Below are 27,445 nucleotides of genomic sequence, written 5' to 3' on the forward strand. Positions count from 1 at the left end.
GAAATAGTCAATCTCGGGTAAATGACTGTCCCTGGTTTTTATGTTAAAATATTCTTAGCTTTCCAAACATTGTACTTGTAAATCTACCTCCGAAATTTGAACCAAAATCCTTAATTTTTCAAATACTTTGTGTTAGTTTTGGCAGGAACAGCCTAGTGAATCTTTTTTCACACAACTGTTCCTTCTTTGATTAATTCATCCAAACAGATCAGCAAGGACAGGGCTCCCTCCTGAATTCAGCACCACGGCCAGCGACCACTGTCATCATCGGCACTTCCCAAGACACGGCTTGGATCACAGACACTGAGAAAATGGCTCATGCATCAGTTAGCTCTCGACTTTTAGCCTAACAATTTGGTTTTGAAAACTTAGCTTTTACGTGAGTATATGCTATTTGTTACAGACAGTGATACATAAAATAATTAGATGGCGCTCTCATGTTGAATGTAGTGACGTAGCGGCAGAGAAGGAAATGTTGGACTGTCTTAAGTTATCTTTATTTTTTATTTTTGTAGTCAATAAATATGCTGTCTATGCATGGCAAAGGTAAACATTTTTCACTGTATTTTACATTAAATACACGTGACCATAAACAATGCAATTGAATTTTAATGATCACCTGAAGAAGTTGTCCAGTGACAACTTCACTGATCGTTGTAACTTGCATGCACAGAGCAGAAAGAAAGACGAGGATCTGCATTTATGTAGTGTGTTTTGCAACACTGGTTGCTTATAGCCAACAATGTGCATACGAATGTATAAAATAGGTGTAGGTGTTGACCATTCAGCCCCCTTCAGCCTGCCCCACCACTCAATAGTATTGTGGCTGGTCTGTTTGCATTTTGAATTCCCCAACCATTTTACCCTTAATATCTTGATTCCATCGCCTAACGAGAATTTATCCACCTCCACCTTAACAATATTCAATGACTCTGCTTCCATTACCACCTGAGGCAGCAAGTACCAAAAAATGTGCAAATCTCTGAGAGGAATTTCTCCTCAACTCTGTTCTGACAGGATGATGCCAAAGTTTCAAACTGTGCCCCCTACTTCTGGACTTATGATCAACAGCAACCATTCTTTTCATGTCCAACTGTTAAAATCATTCATCCCTCACTCTTCTAAACTCCAGTGGTATCACAGTCTAGCCTGTCCAATCTGTCCTCATAAGATAACTCAATTATTCCAAGTACGAATCTAAGAAATTTCCTCTGAACCGCCTGTGACACATTTACATACTGTTTTAAATAACCAGACCAAAACTACGCAGATGTGGTCTAATTTATTTGCCACATAACTGAAGCATATCACATCCTTACTTTTCTGTTCAATTGCTCTCATAAGAAAGCATAGCATCCCATTAGCTTGCTCGATTACATGCTCTATCTTTATACCAACTATCTGACTCGAATACAGAGCACATAAGTCCCTCTGTACCTCAATTTTCCGCAATTGTTCTCTGTTTACATATCCCTCAGCTTTTTCATTCTGCCCGGCAAAGTGAACAAGTTCACATTTTCCTACATTATACTTCTGCTGCCAGACTTTTGACCACTAACTCAACCTATCTTCTTGCAACATACTTTCCTGCCTACCCTTGTGTCGTCTGGAAATTTCACTATCAATCTTTCATCTCCCTCATCTAATTCATTGATGTGAATTGTAAAAATTTGTGGCCTCAGCACAGACCCCTGCAGAACTCCTGCAAGAACTACTGCATGATAGGACACACAGGACAAATTAGTGGACAGCAAACTTTGTTTTACCTCTACGTAAGAATGACTTGATAATCTGTTACAGCATGGTGTTTAAGGAATAATTGGCCTGAATACCAGGGAGTACTCCATTGCTCTTGACTAAAGTTGTACTGCATGGTTTTTATATCCACCTGCCCAAGATGGTAGGGGTCTCATCTTAAAGATGATAACTTCAACAGTACAGCACTCGAACAGCAGTGCACTCATGTGCTATTCCAACTTGAACCAGCAAACTTCTAATTGATTCCCAAAAACTGCCAGCCATCTACCATCAGGAGTGTGATGGAATACTCCCCAATTTCTTGGGTGAATGCAGCTCCAACAGCACTTAAGATGCTTGACACCATTAAGGACAGAACAGCCCACTTAATTGGCACAATATCCTCAAGCATCCACTCCATCCATTACTGATGCTCAGTAGCAGCAGTGTGTACTGTCTTCAAGATGCACTGCAAAAAATCACCAAAGCTCCTTAGTCAACGCCTTCCAAACCCCATCATCTAGGATGTGGGAAGAAAGTACTTGGGCACATCACTACCTTCTAATTTCCCTCCAAGGCACTCATCATTTTGACGTGGAAATATATTACTGCTGCTTCACTATTGCTGAGTTAAAGTTCTGGAACATGCTCACTAACAACATTGTGTGCGTACCTAGACTACATGCCCTGCGGCAGTTCAAAAAGGTAGCTCACCATCACTTTCTCAAGGGCAACCAGGGTCAGGCAATAAATGCTGGCCCAGCCAGTGAGATCCACATCCCACATGCAATGATAATTAATTCTACTAACTGTTGGATTTGCAACATATCTCTCCTGCCACAAGATGGCACGCTTGAACAGCTTTAAACTGAGAAGGTCACTACAGTACAATATTATACATTGTTGTTAAGAACACTCTCATTTTGAAAACAATATTGAAGCAACAAAGTGGAAAGTGAACAATCTTGAAGACACCACAATTCTTGTTCTGGCTGAATAGAAGGACAAAATGTCAGAATGAGCACCAGTGAGATCTGACTCAATATTTTTTTAGCTGCAGCATTTCTTCAGCTGCTTATTTGCTCCTTTTTGATTACAATGGTAAAAGGATGATTGAACTGGAATAAAGAAATCCCAATCATGCATCACTTGATAACTGGAGATGTTACAACACTACAACTGCTCGTCCTGAAATTCTCCATAACCGTAAGAGCATAAGAAATAGGAACAGGAGCAGGCCACTTGGCCCATCGGACCTGCTGCACAATTCAATAAGATTGTGGCTGATCCAAGATTTCTCACATCTGCTTTCCTGCTCTTTCCCCGTAACCCTTGATTGCCCAATGAATTAAGAATCTATGTATCCCAGCCTTAAGTATACACAATGACTCTGACCTCACTCTTTCTGTGGTGAGGAATTCTAAAGACTCACTATCCTCTGAGAGAAAATATTCTTCCTCAACTCAGTATTAACTGGGACACAACATTATTATGAGGCTTTGCTCTCTGGTCCTAGACTCTCCCATGAGGGGAAACATCCTGTCAGCATTTACCCTGTCAAGCCCCTTAAGAATCCTAGACGTTTCAATGGGATCACTTCGCATTCTTTAAATTCCACTCAGTACAGTCCAACCTTTTAGCCTTTGCTTGTAAGATAATCCCTCCATACCACGGATCATCCTAGTGAACTTCTCTGAACTGCCTCCAACCTGTTGACTTTCACTTAATGGGTTTGGCTTCGGAAGAATTCATTTTACAAAAAGGCCAGTGCAGAAAGCCTTCTTTATCATCTCCAATTGACTTGTTTACTCAAGCTGAGCCAGGCTGTGCTCGGATGTCTTTCTGGGTCCAACGAAGCATGTTGTTATTGGTTAGAGAATCGCGGAGTGATGGAGCAGAGTGGGTGGCCACTCACACAATTGTCCAGTCGACAGCATGGAAACAAACCCTTCAGTCAAACCAGACCGTGCCAATCGTGCTTCCAAACAAAATTAATCCCACATGCCTGCATTTGGCCCATAGATCTTTCCTATTCATGATCATATCCAAATGTCTTCTAAGTGTAACTGTACCAGCATCCACTACTTCCTCTGGAAATTCATTCCATGCACAAACCACTCTCTGCGTAAAAATATTGCCCCCTCATGTCCTTTTTAAATCTTTCTCCTCTCACCTTAAAAATATGCCGCCTGGTTTTGAAGTACCCCACCCTAGGGAAAAGACACTTGCTATTCACCTTAACTATGCCCATCATGATTTTATAAGCCTCACTAAGGTAACCCCGCATTCCTCATATGCTCCAGTGAATAAAGTCCTAGCCTTTCCAGTCTATTTTCATGTCTTAAACCCTTCATTCCCGGCAACATCCTAATAAACCTTTCCTGAACCCTCTCTAGTTTAATAATATCCTGCCTATAGCAGGGTGACCAGAAGACACCTCATCAATGTCCTGTGCAACCTCAACATGACACCCCAACTCCTGCACTCAAAGGATCGAGCGATGAAGGCAATTGCTCAATGCCTTCTTAATCACCCTGTCAACCTATGGCACAAATTAAAAGAAATATGCACCTTCACCCCTGGGTCTCTCTGTTCTGCAGGACCTTTACAAAGCGTCCCACTCATTTGTCCTTTCCCCTTGAGGATTTGGATACAAGGATGTCACTGAACCCCTTTCTGGAAGTTGCCACCTGCCAGGCTGTGAAATCCCAGATCAAAACAAGATACGGTACAAAAGACAAAAGGATATGTAAGTGCCACTGGGAGGCCTAGCTGCTAAGCTGCCCCTAAAACTCCTTTAACAAGCAGAGGTGGAACCCAGTTCAGGAAAAAGTGCAACTGATGAGCAAAAATGAACTTTGTTTTTTTTACAGTCATTCCTTTACCAGGTGAGGAACTAGACTGAATGTTTCATCACTTTCTCAACACTGCTCTTTCAGTAATTATGTATGGAAAATAGATGAGCAATTATCCTGCACAAATTTGCACTGAGGGTTACACTACTATGCATCCCACAAGACATTGGCCAGTTGAATAATACTTGAAACAGAGCTGTAAGTATTAGAAGGTCTTTCAGATGCATCTTGACTGCTGTTCAATAAAGAATTAAAGGCAGGTTACTTTATTAATTCACACGGCCCTGTGTCAACTCTTATATAATAGAGGCTACCATGATAAATGTCAACATGAGGGACAGGGCAAAAATTCGCTACATCATGTCAAGGAGATGCAATTTCATTTATATATATCTGCCGCGTAGCTGAAGGCAAAAGATAACATTCAGACTGAAAGATTCTCCGATTGCTTCGGTGGGTGCTTCCAATTACACAAAAAAAACCTGCAGATAATACCCTGCAGCAAACAGCCGCCTCAGATTGACTGTGAAGTCAACTCACTAGAATACAGATTTCATGACCGGCCCTGCTCAATAATACTGGCTGCCTTTTTTTTATCAGTGTTTGATCACAGACTGTTGCCTGTAGATGTCACACAGTGGAGATTATTACCCGAAAGCCATCGTAAACCACAGGCTTAAGTATGGCCACAGCGCTGTAAAATTCTATTCCTTAACCCTCGCAACATCAGCAGAGCTGTCAACACAGCACGGTGAGATATCGCCAGCAGCATGTCATGAACATGGGACACGGCCTAGTACCAGAATCACAAGCATAGTTTCAAGTGACAAAAGGCTAACAAGAAATCATCGTCGCTACTGAGTTTGCAGATAAGTCAGCACCTGCAGACGGCTGTGTGATTGAGAAGCAAACTGACAACATTTAGGGTCTATTGCAGAGGGAAAACTGGCTATCTTTGGGAACATATACTGACATTGGAGGCAGTCCAGGGAAGGTTCATTGGTCTGATACCAGCTATGGAGGAACTGTCTTGGCAGGAGATGCTGAGTAGATTGGGCCTGTACTGATTGGGGTGTATAAAAATGAGAAGTGACCTTGTTGAAACATATACAATTCATAGAGGGCTTGAAAGAATAGGTAAAGGAAAGTTGCTTCCCCTTGTGGGAGATTTTAGGACTAGAGGGGTATAATCTCAGATTAAGAGGCTGTAAATTTAAGACAGAGATGAGAAGAAATTTCTTTTCCCAGAGGGTAGTGAATCTGTGAAATTCTTTACTACAGAGGCCGGTCAAAAGGCTGAGTTGTTAAGTGTGTTCAAGGCTGAGGTAGACAGATTTTTAATCCGTAAGGGAATCAAGAGGATAAGGCAGGAAAGTTGAGTTGTGGTTTATCAGACCAGTCATGATTTCATTGATGGCAGAGCAGACTTGGTGGGCTGAACGGCCTACTTCTGTTCCCATGTCTTGTGATCTCAAAACAAAACTGGCAAGTAACAAAAGCTGGTCTTGTATACGTCAAAACAGAGGTCCAGTACAACCAGGGCCTATCATTGTTAGCATTTATTTCCATTTTCAACCTCTGGAATGACCTATTATCAGGGAAACTGTGTACACAGGTTACAGACTTGAAATGATGGCTCTGCTTCGGTCTCCACAGATGCTGCCTTAGGTGTTGTGTAGTTGCAGAATTTTTTATATCTGTTTCAGATTCTCTGGATTTGCAGTATTTTATATCTGTGACATTTAAAATCTCCAATCTTCCACCCTGTATATGACTTCCCTTTTTCTTCTTTTCAACCTCCTCCCACCCTTTCTTCCAGGTTTAAAAAAAATTGCTGGACAGTAACTAACTCTTTAACGTCTTCCTGTTCTCACGGAAGGTCGTTAACACGAGATGATAACTCTGGATCTCCCTACTACAGATTCTGCCTGATCTGACCAGCTACGTATTCCCAATATTTTCTCCTGAAAGTGACAAACTGAATCCAACCCCAAGGACGGAAAGAATTACTGAAACACAACAGGTTCCAGATAGGAGTTCAAAGTATGGCGGGGTTGCCTTCTGAGGAGAGTTCAGTAGGAAGGGCCCGTCCTCTTGGAATATGGAAGAATAAGAGGCAACATTATTGAAACATAAAAGATACTGGGGGACTTGAAAGGCTGGAGACGGAGAGGTCATTTCCTCTTGTGGGAGAGTGGAGCACCAAAGGCTTATTCCTAGAATAGGGGCTCCCCATTTAAGACAGAGATAAGGAGTAATTTCTTCTCTCAGGTGGTAGTGAATTAGTGGAATTCTTTAGCGCAGAGGGTTATAAAGGCTGGGTTATAAAGTATATCCGAGGCTGAAACAGACAGAATTTTCATCAGGAAGAGAATCAAAGGTTATGGGGAAAAAACAGGAAAGTTGAAGATTACCACATCAGCCATTTCTCATTGAATGGTGTACTAGACTCAATGGACTGAATAGCATACTCCTGCTCCTACATCTATGGTCTCTTAACTTCAGAGAATGTGAAATGCCTGGTCACAGGGAGCCATTAAAGAAAGGAAGTTGATAAGCATGTGATGTGATTGCATATTTTGAGGGTATAGATGATTTTTCACCTTTTTCAACTTCAGCCATCATGCCAGTGTCCTACACATATTTATAAAGTTAACATAGCCATGGCACAATTGGTTTTCCATCTGCCTTGAGCAGTTCTGCAGTGATGGAGCTCCAGTGGCACAGTGGGTACCATTGCTGCCTCTGAGCCAGGAACTCCGTTTTCAAGTCCCACTTCAAGACTTGATGGCCAGAGAAGGTGCGTCACCATAAGAAACAGGAACAATAACAGACTATTTGGCTCCCTGAGCCTCCTTCACCATTTAATAGGGTCCCTCCTCATATCAGCTTTCATGCCCTTTCTCCGTAACCCTTGATTCCCCATGACATGACCAAACAGCCTGGGTATCATCCACATGGAAAACCATGCATCACACACCAATGACAGGGAGGAACAGCGGGACATTCCTGCTCAGCCAAATGGTAGAAAAAAAAAGAAGGCCCCACAGTCATTACCTATCGATCCAGATCCCTACCATATAGCAATTTGGATTCCTTGGGCAGGAAGGAGCCATTGTTTGGACATTTACTGTGAATTAGACTAATGACAATCGAGTGGGCTTCAACCTCCAATTAAGCTGTGCCAGTTTAATCCTGAGGTGAGTAGAAATTTCTTCTCTCAGAGGGTTATGAGTCTTTATAAATTCTTGCCACAGAGAGCTGTGGGGGAAGAGTCCTTGTGTATATGTAAGGCTGAGATAGATGGATTCTTGATCAGTACAGCAATCAAGGATTCTGGGCAAAGGGTAGAAAAGTGGACATGACGAGTGTTGGATCCTGCCACGATTGCTGCAGCAGGCCTGAGGGACTGAATGGCCTACTCCTGATTCTAGTTCTTATAGTCTTATGACCTCCAGTCAGGTTAGGAATGGATTCAGGATTTGTGCCCCTGTCTGAGGTTTGGTGGAGACAGCAATGCTGTGAGTTGGACTTGCCTTTAGACAGAGGATTCAACAAGTGATTGAAGAATGGTATTTCTACACAAGAAAATGAACTAAATGCATCTGATGTCAAATTTCTATCAACAATTCTAGGCACTCAGTGGTGGGTCTTGAAAGGGTGGATACAGAGAGGTCATTTCCTCTTGTGGGAGAGTGGAGCATTTAAACCCAACGCTGGAGAACGAAAATTTTTCAGAACAATCTCCAGTTTCTTCCAGCACCTCCAAAAGATAGCTCTGTCAGCTTGGCCATGCCACCTGACCTGCTGGCTGCCCATCTGGATGGGCAGGGGGCTCCTACCGGACATAGAGCAAGTGATCAACCCATGTAGACAACCAGATTGTCGGTGGAGCTCTCCAGATGCTCAACAGAGTCTGAAGTGAAAGGGGAAGATTGGCGAGAAAATGGGTCAAAACTTTATCGATCTCCAGGTCTGGGAGCTCCATAACCCAGGCCTCAGGCTGGATTAGGAACAGGGAGCAGTAAGATGGCATGATAGGATGATATGCCAGGGAATAGGAGGAGGCTTGAGTGTGGCATACACACTGGCACAGACCAGCTGGATTTGATTACCTCTTTCTGGGCTTCCCACCTCCCATTGCATGTATGCATATCCTTCTCCCTTCCTGGCTGGCAGTCTGTGACTGTTGCCATGAAGAGAACAGCAATTTCAAGATAAAGAAAAGTTACAAGTTTTTTTTTAATCATATGTGCAATGCGGGCATCATTGGCAGGCCAGAATTCATTATCCATTCCTAAATCGCCTCATGAAGGTGGTGGTGAGCTCACTTCTTGAACTGCTGCAGTCCATGGGCTTGAAGTAGACCTAAAATGTTGTTTGGGAAGGAGTTCCAGGATTTTGACCCAGCGAAACTGAAGGCGATATATTTTTCTTGTCGAGATGGTAACGGTTTGGAGAGGAACTTGCAGGTGGATGGTGTTCCCATGTACCTGCAGTTGTTGTCCTTCTAGATGGAAAAGCCTGGGGGTTGATAATGTGCAGTCATTATTGGCATTATTAGCACTGAGGCTGCAACCCTAAAGACTCAAACACACCACCAGTAATGCTCGATAGCAGCAGTGTGTACCATCTACAAGGTGCATTGTAGAAATTCACCAAAGATTCTTAGACAGCACCTTCCATACCCACAACCACCTCCATCTAGAAGGAGAAGGGCAGGAGATACATGGGAATAACATCCCATGCAAGTTGCCCTTCCAAGTCACTCATCGCCTTGACTTGGAAATACTTCACCGTGCCTTCACTGTCACTGGGTCAAAAGCCTAGAACTCCCTCTCCAAGGGCATTGTGGTCAACCTACAGCACATGGACTGCAGCGGTTCAAAAAGGTAGCTCACCACCACCTTCTCAAGGGCAGCTCGGAATGGGCAATCAATTCACAATCATTGACAACCATGTCCCAAGAGTACATAAAAAGATGTACAGCGGGTGAGATCATTAATCTGGGACTGGACAGCAGATTCCCAGCACCAGTAAAATTTACGAGCAGCAACCATTAAGTTGTGCTCCTGAGATGCTGCTTGGCCTGCTGTGTTCATCCAGCTTCACACTTTGTTACCATTAAGTTGAAACTGTTTTGGGGATAATATTCTTCCTAGGATTGAATATTCTCAATGTAACTAACTCTATTTGCCTACAGCATCTGTCTAATGTTATCCTTGTTTCATGACATGAAGCTGCAATGTCTATAGATATCAATCAAGATGATCTGTAATGAGGATGTTGAAATGTCAAAAGGGTTCAATTGGGGATATGTATAAAAGTTGGTCACACGTGCAGGAGAGTCCTAAACAAAGGAGCAGTATAACATTCATTAATAAATCCGAGAGAAATGACTATGTGCCACTTTAGAAGAAAGATGTGAAAACACTGGAGAGAGTGCAGAAGTGATTTACAATAACAAAGGATGGGAAACTTCAGCTATGACAATAGATTTAAGAAGATAGAACTGTTTTCCTTGGAGAGAAGGTGGCTGAGAGGAGATCTAATGGAGGTTTTCAAAATCATAAACAGGTTGGATAGGGAAGATAGGGAGAAACTGCTCCTACTCACAAAAGGAAGAAGAACAAGAGGGCCTAGATTTAAAATTATTTGCAAAAGGAACAAATGTGATATCAGAAAGAACTTCTTTCACTCCTTGAATAGTTACGGTATGAATGCAGGTGACTGGAAATGCAAAGGGAGGTTCACTTGAAAAATTCAAGAAGGCATTGGATGAATACTTGGATGGAAATATTGTGGGGCAAAGAGTATTAGGTAAACGGGATGGGCTGAATGGCCTCTTTCTGCACCATAACACTTACAGAGTCATTCAGTCATACAGCACAAAAACAAACCCTTCAGCTCAATCTGCCCATGCAAACCAGGTTTCCTAAACTGACCTAGTCCTCTGGTATTCGGTAAAGTTACAAAGGAAAACAGGGTTTTTTTTCCCCAAATACAAAGGAACCTGTTATGCTCTGACCTGCACTGCCTGGTAGGTAAAACAAATTCAACAGTTCGCTCTTGAAGGGAAAAATTCTTGACAAGAGCAAAATCATGCAGAGCTATGGGAAAAGAGCAGGGGTATCAGAAGATGATTGGATTATTTTACCAAAGAGCCAGTTCAGGCACAACGGGCCAAACAGCCACCTGATGTGCTGTGCTGTTCTACTTTTCCATGACACTTTGTTCAGGGAATGTTTTCTCATGGAAAAGGTGACAGAAGCAGGTTAGACAGATGGGAGGGATAGTTGGAGGAGGATGTGTCAATATGTCGATGAAGTAAGCTGGTGGAAGTGTGATCAAATAACATTGGATTCCATAGCACTTACAGTGCACAAACCACATACTTCTGTCCTGTATTTTTGTGTAATGCAACGTACTTTGGTCAGTAAATAGCTGAGGGACATGAGCATGCTCCCCCTCACCCCCAGTGGGGATGAGGAATCCAGTACCTCATATAATTGGGTTCTTTGCTTTTACATAGAGAAGGTGATTTTTTCTGGTGCACATTCAATTTAATCAGATATGGCATTGGAACTGATCTTTTCCCTGCCTGTTTCAACTCTTCATTTTGGGGGCGGGAATGTATGTTCTTAAAAAAAAATCCTCAAAATTGTTTGAAACATCAGCTGTCCAGTCAATTACCCACCCAGGTTCTGAAAGCAGTGAAACTATGAGTACGGAAGAAGATCAAAGTGTGTCACGTAAAAACAAATCAGACACAGGCAGAACTGTAAATGAACAGGGGCACTCAACACAGCAGTTGGATGAGAAGGGTCTAGGCCCAAAACGTCAGCTTTCCTGCTCCTCTGATGCTGCTTGGCCTGCTGTGCTCATCCAGCTCCACACCTTGTTATCACTGCAGTTGGATGAGCAGTCTAATCCATTGAGTGTCAAGGGTTTAGGAAGAGAGTTTGAGTAACCTCTGTTGCAAACTTTATCCAAAGGAGAAACTGTTTAAACATCTTGGTCATCTCGCTACTTGCATGACAAATGATTGTCTGTAATCTTTGGCATGTGGTGTTTCTAAGGAGAAATGTCATCTTGTTTGAATATCTTTCATATTGATTACCTGATGTACATTACTCAATACCTGCTGGGGAGATGAGAAACAATATTCCTAATAACGTTTACTGTTGTACACCTTGGGAGCAGATAATGGTTCGACAGCAGCTTGAAGATACACAGTGGGGGAACAATAAAATGCTCTGCTTCTTATAAAGGAGATGCAAGCTATAAAGAACTCATGAGAAAGTGGCAACAAACTTGTGAAGATTTTTGTGAAACCATTTTCATTTTGCATTTGGTACACTTGCTCTTATTGGTCTGTGCACTGAGTTTGGGATTTGGGAGGTCACATTGCGGCCGTACAGGACATTGGTTCGGCCACCTTTGGAATACCGCATTCAATTCTGGCCTCCCTGCTAATAGGGAGGATGCTGCAAAACTTGAAGGGGTTCAGAAAAGATTTATAAGGACGCTGCCAGGGTTGGAGTGGTTGAACTATAGGGAGAGGCTGAATAGACTGGAATTACTTTCCCTGCAGCGTTGGAGGCTGAGGGGTGACCTTATAAAAACCTGAGCGTCATGGATAGAGTAAAGAGACAAGGTCTTTTCCATAGGCTAGGGGAATCCAAAGCTAGAGGGTATAGGTTTAAGGTGAGAGGGGAAATATATAAAAGGGAACGAAGGGACAACATTTCCATGCAGAAGGTGGTGTGTGTATGGAATGAACTACTGGAGGAGGTAGCGGAGGCTGGTACAATTACAACATTTATAAGGCGTCTGCATTGGTACATGAATGGATAGGGTTTAGAGGGAGATGGATCAAATGCTGGCAAATGGGGCTAGATTAATTTGAGACATCTGGTTAGCATGGATGAGTTGGACTGAAAGGTCTGTTTCTATGGTGAACATCTCCAAGACTCTATGACTCTATTACCTTGAAACAACAGAATTGGGATAGACTTTATCGTTGTGATACCTCAGGAAAAGGTCCCCTTACACAGGCAGACCATGTGTACTGCTAAAGACAGTATGTTACTTTGTGTAAAACCAAAGTTTTGGATTTATTCCCAAGTTTGAAAGAGTGTGAAGCAGCTGGTTTCCTATTGGTCTGCTTGGTATTCCCTAAGCTCTCACCTGATGTTCAATGGCTATGCTGTAACACTGAAAGCAATGTATTCCAGGAGTAGACACCAGAAGCTGGAGCTGAAAGAGTGGATCACAACCTCCACAAGTGGCTTCAATACATGAGGTCGATAAAGCCAAGGGAGATATCAAAGCCCAGGGTGGCAACTTGGAAAAATAGTCTCCATCTGTTGTGCAAAAGTCTCATTGCTCAGGATTCACGTAAAATAAATTAACCCTCCTAATTAAATTCAACAAGTTCTTTTACATGAGATGTGGGTGTCACTGGCTGGGTCACCATTTGTCCATCCCTAAATGCCCTTGAACTGCGTTGCTTGCTAGGACATTTCAGAGAGCAATTAGCCATGACTCTGTGGGTCTGGGGCCACTCGTAGGACAGACCAGAAAAGGACAGTAGATTTCCTTCCTTAAAGGAGATGTTAGTGCAGCACATGGGTGTTTCTTTGAAAGAAAAGTGACAGCAAACCATTAACTGAACACAAATTCCAATTGGTACTGTTGTTGGATTTAAATCTATCTCCCCCACAGCATTAACCAGACTCCCTAGAATACTAGTCCAGTGATATTATCACAATGCCAGCATCTACCTCACTCACCCTTAGTGTTCTATATGGCTTACTGCTAGATCAAGATGAAACCCCTCAACCATGACTTTATTGAGTGATGCAGCAAGCTCAAAGGGGTCAGTCGCTTATTCCGGCTTCTACTTACGCAGTTTAGTCTCCATTAATTTCCCACACATACTTCAATATCAGCTCATTGCCCACTCACTGATCATACATAGAACATAGAACATAGAAAAGTACAGCACAGTACAGGCCCTTCGGCCCACCATGTTGTGCCGTGGAATAATCCTAATCCAAAAATAAAATAACCGAACCTACATTCCCCTCAATTCACTGCTGTCCATGTGCGTGTCCAGCAGTTGCTTAAATGTCACTAATGACTCTGCTTCCATGACTACCACTGGTAAACTATTCCATGCACTCACAACTCTCTGGGTGAAGAACCTCCCTTTGATGTCTCCCTATATATTTATTTCATTTGTATGCTTCTAATTTGCTACTCGCTTTCTTTCTCATCTTTCTGCTATCGGTGTAACACAGTTCAGTGAGTCTCCACAGAAGGTCTTTGATAAGGTCCCAAATGGCAGGCTTGGTATAAAATTAAAAAGCACAGGAGAAAGAGGATCAAAATCAGCTCAGTTGCAAAGGAGCAATGGGTAATAATCAATAAGGTTTTTGTGACTACTAGGCTGCTTTCTGTGAAAATTAGAGGACTGCAATAAATTCCTTCATGTCACAAAAAATGATGACTTAGATTTAAACACAGGGGATATAAATATGAAATCTGTGAACTATACAACAGTGGGCTGTGGGCTTAAAATGAGGAAGAAAGCTACAGACCGCAGGACAATAACAATGAAATTCAGGAGGTCCAGATGGAATTAGATTTGATCAAAGATTCTTTTTTAGTTCATTCATTCATTCACAGGATGTGGGTGCCATTGGGTAGACCAAGGTCAGAAGTCATACGACACCAGGTTATCGTCCAGCAGGTTTATTTTAAATCACAAGATTTCAGATGGCTGCTGAAGGAGCAGTGCACCGAAAGCTTGTGCTTTCAAATAAGCCTGTTGGACGATAACCTGGTGTCATGCGACTTCTGATCTTGTCCACCCCAGTCCAACACCGGCACCTCCAATTCATGGCTAGATCAGCATTGATTGCCCAGAGGACAATTAGGAGTTAACCACATTGCTGTGGGTCTGGAGTCACATGTAAGCCAGACCAGGTAAGGACAGCTGTTTCCTTCTCTATCGGCCATCAGTAAACCAGGGAAGTATTCCCTCAAAATAATTTCATAGTCATCATTAGAATCTTAATCAAGCTTCACCTCTTTGTAGCATATAAGATGCATGTTCTACATTTCCAATGCACTGACTTTCTGATCAGTTAACATAATTATGAGTAAACTTGTACAATGCACACCTAATTCTCTGATTATACATCCTCAGTGTTTGAGGTTCCCCACTGGGAGCATTAGAAAAATCGGAACCTTACACCTACACAATAAAGTGGCTTGTTTTCAGTTTAATTCACTTTTGTTGTCACACATTTCTATCAGATTCAATTTATCCATGTTAAACTGAACTATTTCTATTGAGAGAGGACTGAAACAAAACCACGAGCAAGTTAGTTGTGATGTGACTATGTTTTTTGATCAGTCTATTCAGGTTATATTTGAAATGCACCCCATTGTAATGATTCCCAAACTTATGCCTCAAACCATACATTGCAACACCCATTGAATGAACATTTTGACAAGGATCTCCGTTTGTTTGGCGAGGTTATAATTTATCTCTTTGTTCTCTTTGTCAGTCCGTAATGAATAATAAGAATCCTTCACAATAGGTGAGTCAACGAGCTCTTTCTGCAAATCACATTAAACCCTTATCACTCCTGCACTTTGCTTGAGAATTTCATGTCATTTATGATGCAATCTTCCCTCTCCACAAGCAGCACACACTTACAATCTGAAATGCATAACTTTGCACTCAGCTGTTTCCACCAGCGCAACAATATTCCCAAAGTAAACATAGTAAAAATGAAGCTATAAAACAGTGTAACCCAATTTCCTCTAGTGGATGAGGGCCTGCACCAACGAAATACACACAATCTCCATCTCACACTTCTTTTGTTGCGACATTCCCAATTGTAACTGAGCCACTTCCTGCTATTTTCCTGGAATGGAAAATTTCATGATTTTATTTCCAATTTCTCTCCTTCCTTCAGCTTCCACCTCTGATTCATCACTGGCACTACTGTACGTGGCTCAGTTGGCTGGTCAGCTGCTTCACAATGTGAAGCTAATACATGGTTTTAAATACTGCACCAGCTGAAGTTAGCATGAAGGGTTTTCCTTCTCAACCTCTCCCCTTGCCTGAGGTGTGGTGATGCTCACGTTAAACTACCACCACTTGGCTCTCTTTCTCAGACAAAATGCAACAATGGTGAGATGATAAGGTGTGGAGCTGGATGAACACAGCAGGCCAAGCAGCGTCTTAGGAGCAAGAAAGTTGACGTTTTGCGCCTAGACCTCTAGGCCCAAAATGTCAGCTTTCCTGCTCCTATGATGCTGCTTGGCCTGCTGCGTTCATCCAGCTCCACACCTTGTTATCTCGGATCCTCCGCATCTGCAGTTCCTACTGTCTCTGCAACAATGGTGAGTCCAGTTTTACTGGTCTTCTGTCTCTACTTCTGGGAATAGGCTAGCAATTAATATTCACTACAAACCATGGACCCTCGGAGTGTAATTTGACCACACTTCCTCATACTCCATTTCCTGCAAGGACTCCATTCTATTCCTTGTTTCTTCATCTCTGTTACATTGATTTTTTTTTTCCACTGGGCTGTAAGAGGTTGAGGGATGACCTTATAGAAGTTTATGAAATCATGAGGGGTATAGATCAGGTGAATGACAGGTGTCTCTTCCCTCAGGTGGGGATTTCAATACTAGAGGTCATATTTTCAAGGTGAGGGGAGAAAGATTTAAAAAGACACAAGGAGCAACTGTTTTACAGGGCGAGTGGTTCGTGTGCTGACTGAACTTCCAGAGGAAGTAGTGGATGCTGGTAGAGTTACAGCATTTAAAAAACATATGAATAAGAATGTTTGGAAGGATATGGGCGAAGTGCAGGCAAGTGGCACTAGTTTAATTCGGGATTATGGTTGGCCTGGACTAGTTGGACTAAAGGGTCGGTTTCCATGTTGCATGACTGTCCGATTCTATGATTCAGACAAGGAAAATTTCTATGGCACAGCTTTCTGATATGTCTTCCTTCTTGGACACCGGCCAACTTCAACTGCCCTGCTGAACCCCAACCTCACTTCTGTCCTCCACTCATTCCCACGCAGCATGGTTGACAGGACCACCCACCCTTTGTCTGTTGTTCACACTTCCACTCATATCCTTTCTCCTCTTTCACAAAGTCATGATAGGGACCCCTTGACCTAAACTCCCATCATATCAGCCTCCATTTTAAACCGATCATCCTTCAACATTTCTGTCATATGTGTGCCTTGCCTTTAACAGCACTCAACTTTATCATTGTGCTCTGTGTATACAATGTTGTGATTCTGCCTAGCAGTTAGTCTGCTCTGACTTTGCAAACTATGCACACACAGAAATCAACTGTTTGTTGTAATGTCCGCTTTATAACATATAATTTGTTTACTATTTTAAAGTAATGCATCTAAACTAACCAGCTCGGTACTACCTACACGGTGAGCTGCAAAACATCACGAAGACTCCTCAGACAGCACCTTCCAAAGCCACGGCCACTTCCCATCTAAGAAGGACAAGGGCAGCAACTATGTGGGAACACTACCGCCTGCAAGTTGCCCTCCAAACCACTCACCATCCTGGCTTGGAAGTATATCTTTCAATGTCACAGGGTAGAATGGTTTGAATTCCTTCCCTCACAGTACTGTGGGTCTACGTACAGCACGTGGACTGCAATGGTCCAAGGTGCAGCTTCTCAAGGGCGATTAGGGATGGGTAATAAAACCTACTTAGATTACAGCGTGGAAACAGGCCCTTCGGCCCAACAAGTCCACACCACCCTTTGGAGCATCCCACCCAGACTCATCCCCCTGTAACCCCCACACCCCTGAACACTACAGGCAATTTAGCATGGCCAATCCACCTAACCTGCACATCTTTGGACTGTGGGAGGAAACCCGAGTACCCGGAGGAAACCCACGCAGACACTGGGAGAATGTGCAAACTCCACACAGACAGTCGCCCGAGGTGGGAATCGAACCCAGGTCCCTGGCGCTGTGAGGCTGCAGTGCTAACCACTGAGCCACCATGCTCTAGCCAACCACATGCCCATTCCATTACAGAATTCAAGACAAATAGGTTGATGAATTAATTCATCTGTATAATTGATTACTAGATCATTTTTGATAATATTGGAATTTTCATGATCTCTCGTGTGGTGCCACCTCGAAAATACATTTCCCCTCACCCTTTTCTTTCAGCATTTTGAGGTGGCAGTCCCTCTTTAATTATAAAGGCAGCATTAATATGCCCTCCTTTTCCTAACGTACATTTCCAGGTCAGCACAGGCAATGCAACAACAGCACTCTTACCTTCTCCCTTCTCATGGTCCATGGCCCCAACCATTCCATGCAAATGAAGTAGTGACTTTCTGATGCTTCTTTTGAAATTTTTGAATTCTGCATTCGCTGCTCACTGTGTGGTGGCTTACACATTTTGGGGACTCCAAATGTAGACTGGGTGCCGGCTTTACAGAAATCTGCAAGAATGACCCTGGCCTGGTCATTTCCACACTTCAATTTGTACCACTTTGACCTTCCTGTCTTTGGATTGTTACACCATCTTATTGAGATGTTATTTGGATAACATCCCATTGATTTCTATATTTCCATAAATCAATGTCCTTTATCTGCTTACACAGAGGTATGCAGACACTGCCTTAAAACTTCCTGCCCAACTAGAAATTAGGTGTAAAATTTTGTAACTCCTTATCTTCCTACACGTAGGCATGCAGACATTGCCTTAAGCTTCCTGCCTGAATAGAATTAGAGATAAACTGTGCAAATCTTTATCGTCCTGCATGGGGGTATGTGGAAACTGTCTCCAATAAAGTTAAGTGAGGAGCATTTGTAAAGGTGTGAGACTTCTGAAGTATGTAACTTCTGTTTCTGACAAAGGGGCCAGGGCACTGACTTTTGTTCAAGCCAGACATTTCGGTGGCTTGAAATTACATTCTGCCACTTCGGCAACTTGAAATCGCCTCTTGTCATTCGCAGTCACTTCGCAAACGATCGATACTATATCCTGGTCTCGTTATGTTTTTGATGTAGTAATTGTTTTGTATCATGTCTTTGTCTGTCGTAGTGATTGTTTCATGTATCATGCCACTGTGAGATGTGAAATCGCTTGATGTATTATGCACTTGATAAGGTATAAAAAGCGGGGACCGTCCACTGCTCAGGGAGAATTCCTTACGAGACTCTGCACTCTGTGCCAGGTTGAGTACAGTGATCCTCCACAGCTTGTACTTGCTTTGTTATAAAGGATTTGTGTTTTTCTAAACAGGTCAGTGTCTTGTTATTGCAGCAAGTCCGTGAGGGTCTCCGAAAACGAACCTAACATTATGATTCCAGCTGAATTTATGACCGAATAAGGCAGATCCCAGATGGGAACCTGGCTTGACAGAACATCACTTTATTTGTTTTAGCTTTAGCAAAGTGGTCTGTCATTAAAACATAAACGCACAACGTTGCAAACTTCAACAATAAAACAGAAGTTATCAAACAAAAGAAATCAAGAAAAGACTTGATAACGCAAAGCATCTATTTATAATACAAACGCAAAGTCCTTTAAACATACAATAAAAACACAGAACCATTATTTCCTAAATACTCCTTCATAAACTAAAAAGGATTAAAACAGATTTTGTATTGTACACAAAACACCGCTTGTACAATACTCTCACCAGAGTCCTGTAAGCAGCACCTGGGTAGGTTTAAGTTAGTGTGACTCAGCTTCTTCCTGGATCTTGTATATTCCTGAGCTTTAATGTGCTCAGATTTAAGTAACCTCTTCAAGATTTTATCCCAACTCTTTACTCTCAAGCTAGCTTACGAGCACTGGTCTACTCAGCCATCCTATTCCACGATTTTACAGAATGTTCCAAAGAATCACAATTCTCTGCAAAACAATAAATTCTCATCTCTATGTTAAATGGTCAAGCCTTGAGTAACTATTAGTCGTATATTCACCCACGGGGAGAAACATCCTATCCACATTTAGCTTGTCAAGGCCACCTCATGATGTTAATCAAATTGCCTCTTACTCTGCTGAACTCCAGAACATACAAGTCTAGCCTGTCAAAGTTTTCCTCACGTGATAACCGACTCATACCAGGCATTAGTCTCTAAATCTTCTCTGAACTATATCCAATGCTTTGACATCCTTCCTTAAATACAATGGCCAATACTGCACACAGCATTCCAGATGTGGTCTCACCTCCACCCTGTGTAGCTGAAGCATGTTCTCCCTATTTTTCAATCTGCCTTGTAGTAAGTGATAATACTTTATAAACTTCTCCTAATTGTTACCAACATATTAACCTACTAGGACACCCAGATCCCACTGTGCTTCAGAGTTTTACAATCTTTCACCATTTAGAAAACATGTTTCTTTGTCCTTTCTGATGGGAAGAATTAAAATGCACCATTTTCCAATTTGCCAAACCTTTGCCTACGCACAGCCATTTGCCTTAGTGGCTTACTTACATCCTATTCACAACTCCCTTGCCAATATGTTATCAAAATATTGATGCATTCAATGGGAAGCTAAACAATGAAGTGGAGCATAAACACCAGATAATCATATCAGAGATAATGGGAACTGCAGATGCTGGAGATGCTGCTTGGCCTGCTGTGTTCATCCAGCCTCACATTTTATTACCAGATAATCATATGCCTGTTTGTGATTAATTTAGTTGAGTACACAATGTTCAAACCATAAGTGCGTAACAAATCGACAGCAACAGACCCTACCTCTCTGAGGCATCCCATGAAGTTGTTGCTGACAGGGGATCCAGGTAGATCTGCTGTACTTGGACTTCCACCAACATAGAAAAAATCATCAGACCCCAACATGGTGTAGTCTTCTTGGGTGTAACCTGTGGTAGTGAGGATGCCATCCACCGAAATGGTAACCTAGTCAAAGGATATAATGAAGAAAACGGCCAAGAGTGACCTTTACACATCGTGCTGCCTGGCACCTGCCTGTGTTTCTCAATTTTTTTTTGTGCTTATTTCAGGTTTGTGTTTCTTGAATTAATACTGGGGAAGTCCCATTTTCTGGTCTGTGTTTGCACAATGGCGTGGTTGTAGTGTCGGAGATTCTTTCACCTAGATTGCCCATGCTTCTTAGCTCGTCTCACTGAATCCAAGAGTTCTGAGCTTTTTACTTTTAACAAGTGGAGTCGGGTGACAAAGCAGGCGAGAAAATGGAACTGTCCACTTTTGTGCCAATTCATTTCTTTAAAAAAAGTAAAGCTTGAGTTGGAGAATTTTAAAAAAAAATCAGTTGAAAGAAAAAGGATTTTTTTTTGAAAAATAAACTTTATTTCCCACTTTATTATGATTTGAACACTGACAAGCATGCATCAGGAGAGAGCTCTTACCGTCCACAGCATGAATGCACATGACATGAGTCAAAACTCAATCATGGAAAAGTCACCAACTTCATCACTGTGAGCAGCTGCTTCGCCTCGCTCTTAAGAAAAATAACTTCTCGAAAAGAAGACGCAAAGAAAAGCAAAGCGAAAGGAAACCCAAAGGAAAGCATGCACGTGTCAAAACTCAACACTCTCATGCAGAAAAGAAACTGAAGCCATGGATCGCGAAAGTGAACTACAGCAGCATCGTTTCTACTTGCATGCAGATAAACACATGGGGGTGGGGATTGTGGTGTGTATGTGATGGGGGAGTGGGGAAGGAATGGTGTGTAGGGGTGAGGAGGTGGGGGAAGAGTTAAGAATAGACATGTTAGTGGAGATAGGTTAGAAGGCAAGATGTCGGATGGAGTTTGATTGTCTGGGTTTTTTTTTCTCCGGTCACACTGACTATCGAATTTGGTCATGCCATGCACTATGTATAGAAATAAACTGGCAGAGCCCACTCTTAGGATGTCTGGACTCCTGCCAGTTAGCCAACAGCCACCGCAAAGAGGTGCAGAGGCTCGCTGTTTCAGCTAAAGGCCCTACGATGGTCTGAACTAAGTACTTGGTAGAGTAAAGAGAAAAAAAGAGAGAAACTGGAAAACAAACAAAGCAAACTAGTCGTGGTGGGAAGGAAACAGAAATGGAAAAAAAAAGAAGAGAAAAAAAGTGACTGAAATAAGCAGTGAAATACCAACCCCATTTCCTCATTGTAAAGGTGTCGACAATGAACAAAAGAAGAAGGAGGCAGGGAAGAGGGGAACACACGGCAAACCCAAAAAAAGAGACAATAAGAATGATATCTACCAGACAATGTAGTTTGTTTACCATAGCGTGTCCAATGCCTGAGTGCTTTGCGGAAAAGGGGAAGAAAGGAAATTAAAAATTGTGAACAGAACGATTGTTACTTAAAATAAAACATGATGATAATTAGGGTGTTAGTACATTAGTTGGTTAGGTAACGGTTAGTAAAATGACACATTCCATGAATGATCAGTGTTAGTTTTTCTTTTTAAAGCGTGTCATTGACATATAGAGATGCAAACAAATTCTACAGGACCAAAGCAGACCAAAAAACGAGTAAAAAGGTTCTCAATAGCTTTTTTTTCCAATTACTTGACTATGACACAGTGACTTTTTGTTTTTGTTTTGTTTTTTTTTGAAGTAGGGAAAGGAAGCTTATTTTCATACACCCAGTCACAAGCATAACCATTACCACAATTAAACTTCCATGAAGTGGGTCCTGAAACTAATTTTGTTGTCACTGAGTCATCGTTAATGTGAATCCAACATGAATCTTAGTGGGCAGTGGGTTCTTTTGGAAGATATTAAGGCTTATTTTATTAAAATAATCAATCCCTTCAATAATTCTACCAGTTACTTAGAGGCAAATAGCAAACCTCTCCCCCCAGCTCTCAACCCTTTCTAACTGCACCAAATTTTTTTTGGACAGGCAACACAACATCCAAATGTATCATCAGAGACACTCAAGGAAGAGAAAAACATATACATCCTACATTTAACCATTGGAAAGAAACACAAGGACTGACTCTCCTTTAAAGTTCAACAGCAACACTGCCATGCAGTAATAATAAACGGGCTTGAGATCTTGAAGCGCTGCTGCAGAAGTCATATCAGTTACTAGTCCTGGGACCTTTACAGGGTGAAGTTACTATTAACAGGAGTATTCAGTCTTCCAAAGCCATCAAGAAAATTCATGGGCCCCTGACAGAGATGTCTGCTTAAGGAAGCAAAGAATGAAGTAAAAGGGTCAACACAAGGCTAATTAGTGCACTAATCTGAGCTAAGATCGTCTCTCACATACACAGGAAATAAAAAAAGAGAAAAGAATTTCAGGCAGCCACACAGAACACTAGAGGTCACACATATTCCAGCATACTAGCCCAAAAAAACTGAACCTTACTAGTAAGTCAATGAAAATGGCGAAATCAACAAAACTAACAAATAATAAGAGAACGTATCACAGAACACCAAAATAATTGGGAAATAAAGGGTGCAGGAATCAAAGCGAAAGCAGAACCAAGGAAACAAAACACTGAATAAATAAATTAAAGCCACCAGTATTTCTAAGGATTAGGACACTGAACAAACTAAATTGGGAATGAATTCTTTTTTTGAAATAAAACAGAAAATGTAACGTAAGAAAGTCGGTTCGAAGGGTTACAAAACAAACCCCCAGCATTTTTTTTCTCTCAAGGGAGGAGGAAAAGGTTGGAGGGGTTGGTGTAAGGTGGGGCAGAATAAACAGATTAGCTGCGACCAGCATGTTGTTTTGTTTTAACGTGAACATGACCAGCTCGTTGTAACGTTCCTCATCCTGTCTATACTTTTCTTTTTTTTTGTTTTTTTTGTTATAGCAGAGTTAGCGTCCGCCTCCACTATTACCTGTCGCAGATTGCGTGTCACTTTGACATCATGCCAGGCGTTGTCATTAAACTTCCCATTTACTGGTTCAACCAACGCCTCAAAAGCGCCAGAGCCCAGGTTAATGACTAGTGAAACAGCTCCATCTTTCAGTGCTAAGTTTACATAGTCGGCTGACTTCCCTGTGTGCAGGATCAGTCCGTTCCGCTGCCAGGTCTTGAAGGACAAAGTGATCTCATCGCTGCTGCTCTGGATAGGGTTCTGGGATAGGTCGTAACAGAAGTACTCAGATCCTCGGAATGTTGCAGAGTTGTCTTCCCTGGCTGCATGGATCAAGAGGAGGTGGGGGGTGGAAACAGAGAGAAAATAAAAGGAGCGTTATTTATTTGGGACAACTCACGTAGAAAAATTGCAGCTGTAATGGCATTGCTCAAAGAAGTGACCCACAAATTATCATTGAAACATATAATGTTAGAATGCATACAAGTTGGAGAACTAATGCAATCACAAATATTTTTTGCTCCAAATTTCCTCAAGTTCAGTTCATGACGTTTCTCACTACACTCGGCCCCACTGATTTCTGGTCAATGAGGTGAGCATGTATCTGGGATAGGAATTAAATCCATTTTCCACTGTGTTCCTATGCTATCAGTCATTGAACATTCCCAAAGTTTACACAAGATGGACTTTACAGTGAGAAAAGCTTCTTAAATCACCCCGCAATCCAACAACACCTCTCAAACTTCACAATCTCCACTGATTTTTATTATTTGTTCCTGGGAAGTAGCTGTCATTGGCCAGCTTTGATTGTCCATTTCTAACTGCCCGTGTCGTGGTGAGTTACCTCCTTGATATGGTACATAGAACATAGAACATAGAACATAGAACAGTACAGCACAGAACAGGCCCTTCAGCCCACAATGTTGTGCCGACCATTGATCCTCATGTATGCACCCTCAAATTTCTGTGACCATATACATGTCCAGCAGTCTCTTAAATGACCCCAATGACCTTGCTTCCACAACTGCTGCTGGCAACGCATTTCATGCTCCCACAACTCTCTGCGTAAAGAACCTGCCTCTGACATCCCCTCTATACTTTCCTCCAAACAGCTTAAAACTATGACCCCTCGTGCTAGCCATTTCTGCCCTGGGAAATAGTCTCTGGCTATCAACTCTATCTATGCCTCTCATTATCTTGTATACCTCAATTAGGTCCCCTCTCCTCCTCCTTTTCTCCAATGAAAAGAGACCGAGCTCAGTCAACCTCTCTTCATAAGATAAGCCCTCCAGTCCAGGCAGCATCCTGGTAAACCTCCTCTGAACCCTCTCCAAAGCATCCACATCTTTCCTATAATAGGGCGCCCAGAACTGGATGCAGTATTCCAAGTGCGGTCTAACCAAAGTTTTATAGAGCTGCAACAAGATCTCACGACTCTTAAACTCAATCCTCCTGTTAATGAAAGCCAAAACACCATATGCTTTCTTAACAACCCTGTCCACTTGGGTGGCCATTTTAAGGGATCTATGTATCTGCACACCAAGATCCCTCTGTTCCTCCACGCTGCCAAGAATCCTATCCTTAATCCTGTACTCAGCTTTCAAATTCGACCTTCCAAAATGCATCACCTCGCATTTATCCAGGTTGAACTCCATCTGCCACCTCTCAGCCCATCTCTGCATCCTGTCAATGTCCCGCTGCAGCCTACAACAGCCCTCTACACTGTCAACGACACCTCCGACCTTTGTGTCGTCTGCAAACTTGCTGACCCATCCTTCAATCCCCTCGTCCAAGTCATTAATAAAAATTACAAACAGTAGAGGCCCAAGGACAGAGCCCTGTGGAACTCCACTCACCACTGACTTCCAGGCAGAATATTTTCCTTCTACTACCACTCGCTGTCTTCTGTTGGCCAGCCAATTCTGTATCCAAGCAGCTAAGTTCCTCTGTATCCCATTCCTCCTGACCTTCTGAATGAGCCTACCATGGGGAACCTTATCAAATACCTTTCATGGGGATTGGTACTGCTGTGTTGGCAAGATAGTTGCAGGATGTTGACAATGATAGTGAAGGATATACATTTCCAAGTCAGGATGGTGACAAGGTTAAAAGGCCATGTGCAACTGGAGGTCTTCCTGCATCTTCAGTCCCTGTCCTTTTTTATGATATAAGTTCAGGTTTGGAAGGTGTAGGCGAAGGATTCTTGGTGAATTTCTGCAAAGTATCTTGTAGATGGTACACACTGCTGCTGCTGCTGCGAGCATGTGGTAAATGAAGAGAATGTTAAAGGTGTTGGTTGGGCACAAGATCAAGTAGGCTGGATAGTGTCAAGCTCCTTGAGAGTTGTTCTTTCTTTTCAACAGTAACCCAAAGGATCTTGAAAGTAGGGGATTCATTGATGACAATGCCATTGAACATAAAGAGCAATGATTAGATTCTCTCTTGGTAGAGATGGTAATTATCTGACACTTGTGTGGCTCCAAAATCACTTACTACTTATCAACCCAAACCTGAATGTAGTCCAGTTCTAGCTGAAAATGGATATGGACTGCTTCCATGTCCGAGGAATCTCAAGTGATGTTGAACACTGAGTAATCATCAGAGAGCATTCCCCCATTTTTGGCCTTATGGTAGAGGAAAGGTCACTGATGAAACAGCTCAAAGTGTTGAACCAAGAACACTGCCCTGAGTAACTCTATGTAATGGTGTTTTGTGGCTGTGATGACTGCTCTCCAACAAACACAGCCAGATTTGTCCTTTGGATGACTTAAATCATCAGAGTTTTCCCACTGATTCCCATTAACTTAGGGCGATAGCAGCACAGTCTTATGATCACTTAACTAGTAGCCCCATGTGCCAAGCTAATGTTCTGGGGACAACCCACTGAAATTTAAATTCAACAGAAGTATGGAATTAAAAGCTAGTCTAACTCTTACTATGTAACCCCTGTCAATTGCCTTAAAAACCTCACTAATATCTTTTAGAAAAGGAAATCTGCCATCCTTACTTCTGGCCTCCACCTACTCCAGACCCACAGCAACTTGGTTGATTCTTAACAGATCTCTAGAGTGAGGGCTAGTTGGATCACTCACTTGGCACTTCTGGCTGAAGATTGTTGCAACTGTTTTAACCTTATCTCTTGATCTGATGGTCTGATAACCCTCAAAAATGCATGCCACTCAGTTCAAGGGCAATTAAGGATGGGCAATAAATGCTGATCCAATCAGTGATGCCCACATTCCATGAAAGAATGATAAAAAAAAAGTTTCAATTTTGCTTGGGGTCTTGAATGCTCTAAATCTGCCTTGATGGCAGTCACTGTCATCTCATTTCTACATCTTAACTCTTTTGTCCATGTTTGGAACAAGGTTGTCATGAGATCAGGAGTTAAAAGGTCCTGGCCAAACTCAAACTGAAAGTCAATAAGTTGTTTATTCCTTTGAAACAGCTTATTTACTCTTCTACTGTACTGTTCAGCACAAACTCTGAGACTCCAAAGCTACAAATTCTCATGAAATCAGCAAATGTTCAAGTACTCCTTGCAGTGGTTGTAATGCAGTTGGCCATAGAATATGAGTTCCCCGATTAGGGCTGTTAATCTGGTCTAATCAGGGAGTTGTGGCTGACAGATATAAACAGAAATGTCAGACATCCTGTCATTCTGAGAGCTGGCTCTGAGGCAGTTGGGTCAGTGCAAGGACATTCCACATGTAAACAAAGGGTGACAGGATACTGGCCTCTGTGGACTTTCTTTGCTCATGTACCACTCAAAGAGCACAGTAAAGTAAAAATGGCTTTGCCTTCAAGCGCAGTGTTTCCCATAATTTCTCCACTTTAGAATCAAGTTTCCAAATAATAACAGCAATGTGTCATCAATGTTCATCAGAATACAAAGTGTTCCACATGCACAACAAAAAGGAAAAACTGGTCCTAACTATTTTGCTATAATACACTAATGTGCAGACACTGTAGGAGTTCAGAAATCCCTTGTGAGTCTCTCATT

At 42.2% G+C, this 27,445-nt stretch overlaps 1 protein-coding gene across 28 annotated transcripts in view; it reads right to left on the bottom strand.

Moving 5' to 3' along the window:
- The window catches only part of nrxn3a (neurexin 3a), a 2,036,587-nt gene that overhangs the window by 1,457,574 nt on the left and 551,568 nt on the right, over positions 1–27,445 (bottom strand). For 22 of the 28 annotated variants that reach the window (XR_007248249.2, XR_009446221.1, XR_009446220.1 and 19 more), the window contains 3 exons: positions 23,464–23,765; positions 21,886–21,909; positions 20,390–20,551 (listed from right to left, as the gene is read on the bottom strand). Coding sequence is in view for 24 of the 28 variants with exons in the window: in XM_059649000.1 (XP_059504983.1) it covers positions 20,390–20,551; positions 21,886–21,909; positions 23,464–23,765 (488 nt within the window). In the remaining 4 variants the exon portion in view is untranslated. The remainder of the gene's footprint in view (positions 1–20,389; positions 20,552–21,885; positions 21,910–23,463; positions 23,766–27,445) is intronic. The other 6 variants (XM_059649003.1, XM_059648989.1, XM_059648993.1 and 3 more) reach the window with 1 other exon arrangement.

Source organism: Stegostoma tigrinum, chromosome 10 (genome assembly GCF_030684315.1).
Source record: "Stegostoma tigrinum isolate sSteTig4 chromosome 10, sSteTig4.hap1, whole genome shotgun sequence".
Lineage (NCBI taxonomy): Eukaryota > Metazoa > Chordata > Chondrichthyes > Orectolobiformes > Stegostomatidae > Stegostoma > Stegostoma tigrinum.